Source organism: Schistocerca cancellata, chromosome 7 (genome assembly GCF_023864275.1).
Source record: "Schistocerca cancellata isolate TAMUIC-IGC-003103 chromosome 7, iqSchCanc2.1, whole genome shotgun sequence".
NCBI lineage: Eukaryota > Metazoa > Arthropoda > Insecta > Orthoptera > Acrididae > Schistocerca > Schistocerca cancellata.
Window position 1 is genome coordinate 111,258,514 of NC_064632.1, and position 12,604 is coordinate 111,271,117.

At 39.4% G+C, this 12,604-nt stretch overlaps 1 protein-coding gene across 1 annotated transcript in view; it reads right to left on the minus strand.

Annotated features, from left to right (window-relative positions):
- The window catches only part of LOC126092325 (zinc transporter 6-A-like), a 121,645-nt gene that overhangs the window by 17,574 nt on the left and 91,467 nt on the right, over positions 1 to 12,604 (minus strand). The window contains exon 7 of the mRNA XM_049907861.1: positions 6,446 to 6,548. Coding sequence (XP_049763818.1) covers positions 6,446 to 6,548 — 103 coding nt within the window. The remainder of the gene's footprint in view (positions 1 to 6,445; positions 6,549 to 12,604) is intronic.

Consider the following 12,604-nt stretch of genomic DNA (forward strand, 5'->3'; position numbering starts at 1 on the left):
TCATTAAAACCTTTGACCTAGACTCATGAAATTTGGTAAGAAGCAGCATTTAACAGTACAAGTAAAGAAACAAAATCTGAGAAGGGTTAATCTGAGGTTATATAATACAAAAATATTTTTTGTTACTTGTTATCCAACATCAAAATTAAAATTAAAACACTCTCGCAAGTCTCGGAATTCCTGGGGCCGTTATCTTACTAGTACCAGCAGGCAACAATCATCAAGATTCTTTGGCACGGACTTCAATGCGAGATGCCTTTAATAGGTTCCACAATGAAACATTGTCTCGAAATTTGGTAGAAAATCCGAAGAAATTCTGGTCTTATGTAAAGTACACAAGCGGCAAGACGCAGTCAACACCTTCGCTGCGCAGTGCTGATGGTACTGTTACCGACGACTGTGCCGCTAAAGCGAAGTTATTGAAAGCAGTTTTCCAAAATTCCTTCACCAGGGAAGACGAATGGAATATTCCAGAATTTGAAACACGAACAGCTGCTAGCATGAGTTTCTTAGAAGTAGATACCTTAGGGGTTGCGAAGCAACTCAAATCGCTTGATATGGGCAAATCTTCAGGTCCAGATTGTATACTGATTAGGTTCCTTTCAGATTATGCTGATGCAATAGCTCCCTACTTAGCAGTCATATACAACCGCTTGCTCACCGATAGATCTGTACCTACAATTGGAAAATTGCGCAGGTCGCACCAGTGTTTAAGAAGGGTAGTAGGAGTAATCCATCGAACTACAGACCTATATCATTGACGTCGGTTTGCAGTAGAGTTTTGGAGCACATACTGTATTCAAACATTATGAATCACCTCGAAGGGAACGATCTATTGATACGTAATCAGCATGGTTTCAGAAAACATCGTTCTTGTGCAACACAGCTAGCTCTTTATTCACACGAAGTAATGGCCGCTATCGACAGGGGATCTCAAGTTGATTCCGTATTTCTAGATTTCTGGAAAGCTTTTGACACCGTTCCTCATAAGCGATTTCTAATCAAGCTGCGGGCCTATGGGGTATCGTCTCAGTTGTGCGACTGGATTCGTGATTTCCTGTCAGGAAGGTCGCAGTTCGTAGTAATAGACGGCAAAGCATGGAGTAAAAATGAAGTGGTATCAGGTGTTCCCCAGGGAAGCGTCCTGGGACCTCTGCTGTTCCTGATCTATATAAATGACCTGGGAGACAATCTGAGCAGTTCTCTTAGGTTGTTCACAGATGATGCTGTAATTTACTGTCTAGTAAGGTCATCCGAAGACCAGTATCAGTTGCAAAGCGATTTAGAAAAGATTGCTGTATGGTGTGGCAGGTGGCAGTTGACGCTAAATAACGAAAAGTGTGAGGTGATCTACATGAGTTCCAAAAGAAATCCGTAGGAATTTGATTACTCGATAAATAGTACAATTCTCAAGGCTGTCAATTCAACTAAGTACCTGGGTGTTAAAATTACGAACAACTTCAGTTGGAAAGACCACACAGATAATATTGTGGGGAAGGCGAGCCAAAGGTTGCATTTCATTGGCAGGACACTTAGAAGATGCAACAAGTCCACTAAAGAGACAGCTTACACTACACTTGTTCGTCCTCTGTTAGAATATTGCTGCGCGGTGTGGGATTCTTACCAGGTGGGATTGACGGAGGACATCGAAAGGGTGCAAAAGAGGGCAGCTCGTTTTGTATTATCATGTAATAGGGGAGAGAGTGTGGCAGATATGATACGCGAATTGGGATGGAAGTCATTAAAGCAAAGACGTTTTTCGTCGCGGCGAGATCTATTTACGAAATTTCAGTCACCAACTTTCTCTTCCGAATGCGAAAATATTTTGTTGAGCCCAACCTACATAGGTAGGAATGATCATCAAAATAAAATAAGAGAAATCATAGCTCGAACAGAAAGGTTTAGGTGTTCGTTTTTCCCGCGTGCTGTTTGTGAGTGGAATGGTAGAGAGACAGTATGATTGTGGTTCGATGAACCCTCTGCCAAGCACTTAAATGTGAATTGCAGAGTAGTCATGTAGATGTAGATATAGATGTAGATGTAGATTCCCGGGATGGATGGACTGTCCATAGAGATAATTAAGTTTCTAAAGAACCCTCAGAGTGCGAGTCCTACTTGCATGTGGCCAATTTTTATTTATTATTTTCATCTCAAAACATTTGTCACTGTAGCCAAAAATTAAAAATAAAGATTGATAGCATACAGCTTCAATTAATCATCCAAAATAATTAGAATAAATCAACAATGGAAGTTTCGAATAAATCTAAAGGAGGGGCAGGGGGATAGGCGAAAAAAAATTGCCAGTACATGTTACGAGAAAAAAATTCAGAGAATATGTATGAATCACATTTAGTGAAATAAAGGGTGTAACGAACTCCTAGATAACAGAAATTTTACAAGAATAAAATCAAAGAAAAACACAAAATGTTAAAAACCAAATGCAAAAACATTTTAAAAATGCCACAAAAGAACATTCAATAAGACATAGAAAGTTGAAGAGGCATTTCAAAGGAATAACACAATATGTCTTACAAAATATTAAATGAAGCTCACTCTTAAAGAATTTTGATAGAGAAAAGAAACTTGGGACCTGAATTTGACATTGCAAATAATTTTTCACTACACGTTTATTACTAAGCTAATTTCTCAACTTTGTAGCATCCAAAAGAAGACCAATCTTCCAAACAGTTGACAAACAAGATGTGAACTCTGCACCACCTAATTTAGAAGAACCAACAACTTAAAAATAAAAAAAGGAAACAAAGAATCTACAGAAAATGGCACATAACAAACTTTCAGAAGCAAACCATACAAACTATGGAGATAGAAAACTGACGACTGGATATGTTTGATAATCCATCATCATTATATTTCAATACAGGAAATACACTGTCCATGTAGCCACCCTCTCCCGTCTCCCATCATCCTTAACATTCTAACTCAACAGTTTTTCAGGTGATCAAAATTTATCAGTTTCTAAAGAGACAGATAAAACAAGTACAAACAATTGTAGGGGAGTCACCCTGATTCCAAAACTCACAAAATCCCATGTTAGTGCAATAGAAAGGTTGTGCAGAAACCACATTTATAGAATTTTAAAGAACATAATATTCTTTAAAAAAAAAAGGTCAAAAGTCTTGGGATACCTCCTAATATATCATGCCAGACCTCTTCCTGACAGGCACAGTGCAGCAACTCGAAGTGGCATGGACTCAACAAGTCAATGGAAGTCCTGTGTAACCTGCCTCTATTGCCATCCACAATTGCGAAAGTGCTGCTGGTGCAGAACATTGTGCGTCAATGACCTCTCGATTATGTCCCACAAATATTTGATGGGATACATGACAGGTGATCCGGGTGGCTAAATCATCCACTTGAACTATCCAGAACAGTCTCCAAACCATTTACAAATAACTATGGCCCAGTGACACGATATCATTGTTTGGAAACGAAGTCCATAAATGGCTGCAAATTGTCTCCGAGTAGATGAACATAAACATTTCCAGTCAATGATCAGTTCAGTTGAACCAGAGGGTCCAGTCCATTTTTGTAAACACAGCCCACACCGTTATGGAGCCACCACCAGCTTGCACAGTGCCTTGTTGACAACTTGGGCCTATGGCTTCGTGGGGTCTGCACACACTGGAACCCTATCATCAGCTCTTATCACCTGAAATCTGAAATCGGCACTCATTGGACCAGGCCACAGTTTTCCAGTCATCTATAGAGTGCAACTGTTGTGGTCACAAGCCGAGAAGGGGCACTGCAGGAAGATGATGTGCTGTTAACAAAGCCACTCATGTTGGTTGTCTCTGCCACAGTCCATTAACACCAAACTTCACTGCACTGTCCTAACAGATATGTTTGTCATACATTCCACATTGATTTTTGCAGTTATTTCACACAGTGCGGCTTGTCTTTTAGTATCAAAAACTCTATGCAAACACAGGTGCTCTTGGTCATTAAGAAAAGGCCAACAGTGACTGCATTGTCAGTGGTGAGAGGTAATGGCTGAAATTTGGTATTCTACGCACACTACTGACGCTGTGGACCTCAGAATATTGAAATCCCTAACGATTTACGAAGTGGAATATCTCATGTCTCTAGCTCCAGCTACCATTCCTCATTCAAAATTTATTTATTCCTGTTGTGCAGCCATAATTCCATCTACATTGGTATCTATACCCTACAAACCGTAGTGAGGTGCATGGCAGAGGATACGTCCCATCGTACCTGTTATTAGGATTTCTTCCTGTTCCATTCACGTATGGAGTGCGCGAAGAATAATCGTCTGAATGCCTCTGTGCATGCAGTAATTATTCAATCTTATCCTCATGATCCCTATGTGAGCAATAAGTAGGAGGTTTTAGTATATTCCTAGAGTAATCATATAAAGCCGGTTCTTGAAACTTCGTTAATATACTTTCTCAGGACAGTTTACATCTGTCTCTAAGAGTCTGCCATTTCAGTTCCTTCAGTATTGCTGTGACACTCTCCCATAGATTAAACTAACTTGTGACCATTCATGTTGCCCTTCTTTGTATACATTCAGTATCCCCTGTTAGTCCTATTTGGTATGGATCCCACACATATGAGCAATATTCTAGAACCAGTCATGCAATGATTTGTAATCCACCTCCTCTGTAGACTGATTGCACTTCCCCAGTATTCTACCAATAAACCAAATGCTACCACCTGCTTTACCCATGACTGAAACGTTTTGATCATTCGATTTCATATACCTACAAAGTGTTATACTCAGGTATTTGTAAGAGTTGACTGATTCCAACAGTGAGTCATTGATATTATGGTCATAGGATACTACATTTTTTTTCATTTTGTCAAGTGCAAATTTTATATTTCTGAACATTTATAGCAAGTTTCTATTCTCTGCACCACATTGAAATCTTATCAAGATATGACTGAATATTTACACAGCTTTTTTCAAGACAGTACTTCATTATAGATAACTGCATCATCTGCAAAAAGCCAGATTTTACTATTAATATTGTCTGCGATGTTATTAATATACAATATAAAAAGCAAGGGTCCCAACCCAACACACTTCCCCAGGGCACACCCGAAGTTACTTCTGCATCTGTTGACGACTCTCCATCCAAAAGGCTGTCTCCTTCTTACCAAAAAGTCCTCAATCCAGTCACAAATTTCCCTTGATACCCCTTATGATCATACTTTTGACAATAAGCAGTGGAAACCTGAATAAAATGACAACTCCACTAATGCACTACCCTTTTATAGTTAGTGTATATGACACTACCGCCATCTGTATATGTGCATATCATTATTCCATGACTTTTGTCACCCCAGTGTGTGTACTAAAACCTGCTCTTCATGCTACAAATTCAAGGTAAATAACAAACTGATAAACTTCAAAAACAATCGCTCACAAATAACAAATCTAAAGTCAAATTTCTCAGGAAAATTCTTAAATCATTCAGAATACAGAGTAATTCAAAGTAAGGAGACACACTTTCACCTACATTCTTTAGATGCATATTGGGGGATAATTTTTAAGAAAAAGAAAAGAGTCAATAAATTGAAATTAATGACACAATCAACATGGAAAAAAGAAACTAAATAACTTGTGTTAGCAGAAAATTAACATTTTTTTCTATATATACGAATGGAATATGACTCAAATATATCTCGTGGAAAAAATTCAAAAAGAAAATAAACCTATACATCTCCTCATCTAAACATGTTGGATACATTCAAATACTAAAATCTGACTTTGGGAAAATGAATGAAGTAAAAAAACTGAAGGACCCTAAAATCACCCAAAACAAGTGATTAATTAAACAATGGAAAGTCCAGGATGGACTAACAACATTAATATGAAATGAATAGACTGCTACTCACCAAACAGAGAAGATGCTGAGTCACAGAGAGGCAACAATGAAAAGACTGCTATACATTTGAGTTTTCAGCCAAATGGCCATAATAGAAAACACACACACATTCACACAAGCACAACTCGCACACGTATGACCACTGTCACTGGCTGCTGTGGCCGGACTGCAGGCTGCTACCATGTCCAACAGGAGCTGCAATCTGCATGCGTGGTGGGATAAGGTGGATGCATGGGGCAGGGAGGGGGAAGGACATAAGAATATCACAGATTCTTTGCAAACATTTCAGTGAGGTACTATCCAGTTACATAGCACAGTCTGAGGTACGATCACATTTGATTCATCTTGTACCAAACGCTCATTAAATAATATAATACTTTCACATTTGCACACAGATCTAACATTGCTGCATAAACTTATTGGCACAAATAATACACAGAAGAATTAAGTCTTTAACCATTTTAATAATCTCCAAATATTGTTCTGTCATGCAGCATATACTTCAGATTTACTGTTGAGTTCTAGCTACTGATACTTCAAACAGAAACCAAAATATGTAATATGATAAAACTTACCTGCAAAAGCACTTTCCCAGTATAGACACTCATAGGCAAAATAGTTGCACACATCATGACTGATATTAGTATGGCAGCAAATGTGTCTGCCATATGATAGTTCCTACGAAAAGCAGAAAATGTGTTACACTGAAAGCAGATTTAAGCACAATAATGCTGCCAAATGTATTTTATATTAAAATCACCCTAAAAAATAAATGAAGTAAGAAAATATATGTCAGTAATAAATTCTGCATTATACTTTTAATACAGTGAGACTGATCTCCGTGTGAGTCTATGGAATGACAGCTTTTGTGTGTGTGTGTGTGTGTGTGTGTGTGTGTGTGTGTGTGTGTGTGTGTGTTGTGGGAGTGGGTAGAACATGTGCTTAAAATGGGGGAGAAACCTGCAGCTTTAATGCTAGTCACATAGCTGTGCTGTGACACACATCTATGGGTCATGCACCCAATCAGATGCAAGTGTGTAGTTGCCTTTTTATGTGATTAATGCATTTGATGGTAATGATAGTTAGCTTTGAGACATGAAACAGTGAAGGAAGCAAACAAAAAACTATGCAGAATGACAAGGCCCACTAGAAAACCTTGGATATTACGTAAGACCTTAAATTTAATTGATGAAAGGAGAAAACTTAAAAATTAAGTGGATAGAACAGAATGTGGACACCCAAAACAAGAGATTAACAGAAAATGCAAAGTGAGAAAACAAGAATGATTATATGAGAAGCTGTAGAGGCATGGGTGTCTACAGAAAAGTGAGATACCACTTACAGGAAATTTTTTGGAAAAAAGAGAAGCAGCTGTATGACCATCAGTAGCTTAGATAGCAACATAGTACTAAGCAAAGAAGGGAAGGCTAAAAGGTGGAAGGAATATATAGAAGGTGTACTACATTAAGAAAACAAACTTAAAAGACGATATTATGGAAAGGGAAGAGGCAATGGATGGAAATGAGATGTGTGATGTTCTACCGTATCTTCCTTCGCCGTTGGCGTTGTCGTTGTTACCGTGAGACACCGTTATACCAAGAGGAAAGGCGCGTCGATCTTAGAGCATGAGATATGATGACCTTAAGCCATTGACAACACACAACGGTCACGGTAGCACCTGATTCCAGAATAGCTGCAGTAGCTAAGATCTACGAACTATCCCCTGTTGACCAGGTCCCCAAAACTTAACTCGTAACGAGATCCCTTCAAAGCAAATTGTCATAACGATTGTCTATAAAGGCTTCGTACAACGAGAAGAAATGTTACGGTTGATGGAATAATAACAGATACGACCAAACAGTCTTGTCTCTTCTGCTTTATTTAACATAACTTCGTTCACAGTTTCATTTCGCATTCACCACTCATTCACCGAAACCCTTTGATGAACAGTTTTCGTTGCTTAACACCAACAGTCAATGATAATGATACAGCTTTTCTCCTTTTTATAAATTGAAGCCCGCTCTCCGCGGGGGGGGAAAAAAAAAAAAAAAAAAAAAAAAAAAAAAAAAAAAAAAAAAAAAAAAAAAAAAACGGTCTCAATACCGCGTCCCTCGTGAGATGCGAATAGACTTATCCCGAAATTGACCGCCCTGTAGGTGTACTCAATTTAATGACCACACTTCGCTGTCCGCTATTTCGCGTAACTGAATGTCCATTTGTTAGTCTGATTATACACTGTAGCTATTTAAAATTCGCCCCTATATTCTTCACAACGCACAATTAGCACTTCGTTACTTATTTTTTTCTAAGAGTAAACGAAAAAAAAAAGACGCCGTATCATCGGCTTAGTCGATATAAAGCAAAACACCTTAATATGCCCAATTTTACCTCTTCTTATAGGATCGGCTACCTTACTCATTAATTTACTACATATTATTTCCAATAACACTAAACAGGTATCGCCATTATATTTTAATTGTATTCGAAAGCATGTCACTACTATTATGACCAACCAAATCGTCACAAATCGCGCGGCGTGCGTTTTTAATGATAACTTTACGCTATTCAATTAAATCGCGCGGCGTGCGTTTTTAATGATAACTTTCCGCTATTCAATTTCCGTTACAGCTATCTTGACTCGTAATGTTACAATGTGACACTGTGAGAAGAAATTGACAGAGTAACGAAAGACCTAGTAAGTTAAAATAGAAATATACACTTGGAGTACATAAAATTCGCTCAGAATTATTAAAGTTCTTTGGAGAATCAGCCATAACAAAATTGTTTCATCTGATACATAGGATGTGGGAGACTGGCACACTACCCCCAGACTTCCCTCAAAAAGAAAGTATTAATCCGAATACCAAAGCTGAAAGGTGAGAGTATTATTGAGCCATCAGTTTAACGTGTTGTGATTGTAAAACAAAGATTATCTGCAGAAGAGTGAAAGAGTAACAGAAGCTGATTTTCAGGAAGATAAATTTGAGTTCCAGAGAAATGTAGAAACACCTAAGGCAATACTGACACGAATTTTCTTAAAAAGATGTAAATACAATAATGAAAAGTCTTGTGTGGAATACAAATAATATAAGGAGTACAAGTGCCATATCTGTCACGATAGCTGGGGGGGGTGGGGGGGGGGGGGTGGGGGGGGGGGGAGAGTTTTTCTCTGGTGTTTCAGCAGATAGATACCTGCAGTTTTGTTTTTGCAATATACACTATTACACAAATGCTTTAGGTGGCACCTGGTGTCAATGAAATAAATTTTCAAAGTGGAATATTATGTGCACATTCAACAGCATAGTCCCAAATTTGTCTCTTGTGATATCTGGTTTAACACTATATAAACAGATAGTAAAATTTGGAGAATAACCAATACTCTAGCAGAACTTACTAGTACTGCTACCTACTGGTAGCAGACAGGTAACATTGGACCCAAGATGGGGCACCACAGCATGTACACCACACTAACGTCATTCAAACAGTAACTACAAATTACGACTCATAGGAACTGTACGTGAATGCAACATAGCTGTGCACTGCCTTTTTTGGAGGAAACTGGAAATGCTTTGTTGACCCTGACAGTATACAACCATCTCTATACAATCACTTTGGCATCCAGGCATCCATCACAAACAATGGTATAAGCCCCTGATACCATGGTTTACAGAGAAGGTAGGCAAGGGAACACTTGTAATGGAACCTGGATCAATAGTGTTAGGTTCTTTTCACCATGGGATGCAAGATTTTCTGATGTCTGATTGTTGCAGAACAGCAAGGAGATTGGGAGTATCATGCATGTTTCAAGCAAACAGGCTCACAGGATTCAGTATGCAGGTGGGTCAGTTGTGTTTTGGGCCAGTACCACGTACAGATTTTGAATGCTTCTCATTGATATAAAGGATAATTTGTGGATTGTAGACTATTAGTTAAGGGTCCTCAAGTTTATTCTCCTGTTCTGCGATCATCATTTCAGCGGTGGGTTTGTCTTTAAAGACCACAATGCATGCGCACACTGTACCTATCTCATGAATGCCTCCTCTGAGTAGCAGGTATTAACCAAATGGCATGGCCACCAGTATATTCTGATATGAACCTGGTTGAGCATGCATGGGACCCACTAAAACTTGGGGTGTATCATTGTTGGAATACTCTTAACAAACTGCATGATCTCAGGAGGGCTGCCATTGAAGAGCAGGTTGTGACTGACCATCAATGTCTTAAATAGAGCCATGCTTTCCGGCAGATTTATCTGCCTGGGGTTGATTCCTCCATTTTCTTGACTGCATCTTGGTTAGTGAAGTTCAACTTTACTGGGAACAGAGTGCATGAGGCACAATGCTCGTGGCTCCTTCAGGTATCCGGCAGAGCCTGAAGGTCAAATTAATACAGTTTCTGAAAGTATTCAAGAGGCTACGAAGACTACAAAAGCTGACAGTGTTCCAATACTGTAGTTGCTCCTATATCTATGCTGCATATATGCAGACTAAGTGACAAATAAAAATTTGTACCAAGGCCGGGATTTGAACCCAGGTCTCCTGCTCACTAGGCACTTGTACTTACCACTACCATCTGGAGGCGTGGTTTGAATCCCAGCCTTGGTACAAATTTTCATTTATCACTTCAGCCTGCATACAAATGTTTGAAATTTGAAAAGGTCTCTTTAACAATATAGTTTCATTTGATCAAAGCATCTGCACCTGGGTTTCAAGCGTGGTCCACCATTTCATTTGATGCCAAGGTTCTACTCCAATACAGTTGGAGAGCCTCTGCAATGCTGTTCAAGTTTAGGGGTATAGCAATAGGCTAAGGCATCAATGGGAATTTGGAATGTGGACGGAGGCATGATAGTGTCGTCCGTGCAATTGTGAAAGGCCACTGTGCCAGAATGGCATAGTGGTTAGTGCATCTGCCCAGCAAGCACAAGACTTGGTTTCGAAGCCTGGCCTTGGTACCAATTTTCATTCATTGCTTCAGTCTGCAGCAGAGCTGTTCAAAAAATTCCGGAACATTCATAATTTTGCGCCATTGCTGTGTTGGAGCGAAATAAGGTTGGCACCCCTGCACACATCTGTATTTAATGAGTAACTGCTGGAAGTTTCATGTTGTATGCATGTTAGTGACTGTTCAGTGCTGTACTGAATAGAATGTTGTGTTGCACATTTTGTGAATTCTGAGATAGCACAGTTAGAGGAACAATATGTCTGCATCAAGATTTGCGTGAAACTCAAGAAATCCTTTACAGACACACACCAAATGATGCAGGAAGCTGACAGTGATGAGTGCTTAAGCCGCACTCAGTATTAAAAATGGTTCACATGGTTTAAAAATGGCTGGAAGGAAGTTAAAGATGACCCTCGTTCAGGACGCCCTTAGACATCTATTGATGACACTCATGTCAGGAATGTCAACGAAATTGTGCGGGGCAATTGAAGAGTGACTGTCCGAGAGATTGCAGAAGAATATAATATTTCAATTGGATCATGTCATGAAATCCTTACACAGTATCTTGGAATGCATTGTGTTGCTGTCAAGTTCATCCCAAGGCTCAAGAGTCAAGACCAGAAAGGCCATCTGTGAAATCATTGTGCTGCTTCATCCTCCACACTCTACAGACCTGGCCCATGCAGACTTTTAGATGAGATGAACCATGGACCTTGCCGTTGGTGGGAAGGCTTGCGTGCCTCAACAATACAGATAGCCGTACCGTAGGTGCAACCACAACGGAGGGGTATCTGTTGAGAGGCCAGACAAACGTGTGGTTCCTGAAGAGGGGCAGCAGCCTTTTCAGTAGTTGCAGGGGCAACAGTCTGGATGATTGACTGATCTGGCCCTGTAACAGTAACCAAAACGGCCTTGCTGTTGTGGTACTGAGAAACGGCTAAAAGCAAGGGGAAACTACAGCCGTAATTTTTCCCGAGGGCATGCAGCTCTACTGTATGATTAAATGATGATGGCGTCCTATTGGGTAAAATATTTCGGAGGTAAAATAGTCCCCCATTCGGATCTCCGGGTGGGGACTACTCAAGAGCATGTTGTTATCAGGAGAAAGAAAACTGGCGTTCTATGGATCAGATTGTGGAATGTCAGATCCCTTAATCGGGCAGGTAGGTTAAAAAATTTAAAAAGGGAAATAGATAGGTTAAAGTTAGATATAGTGGGAATTAGTGAAGTTCGGTGGCAGCAGGAACAAGACTATTGGTCAGGTGAATACAGGGTTATAAATACAAAATCAAATAGGGGTAATGCAGGAGTAGGTTTAATAATGAACAGAAAAATAGGAGAGCGGATAATCTACTACAAACAGCATAATGAACACATTATTGTGGCCAAGATAGACACGAAGCCCACGCCTACTACAGTAGTACACGTTTATATGCCAACTAGCCCTGCAGATGATGAAGAAATTGATGAAATGTATGATGAGATAAAAGAAATTATTCAGGTAGTGAAGGGAGACGAACATTTAATAGTCATGGGTGACTGGAATTCGACAGTAGGAAAAGGAAGAGAAGGAAACGTAGTGGGTGAATATGGATTGGGGCTAAGAAATGAAAGAGGAAGCTGCCTGGTAGAATTTTGCACAGAGCATAACTTAATCATAGCTAACACTTGGTTCAAGAATCATAAAAGAAGGTTGTATACATGGAAGAAGCCTGGAGATACTAGACGGTTTCAGATAGATTATATAATGGTAAGACAGAGATATAGGAACCAGATTTTAAATTGTAAGA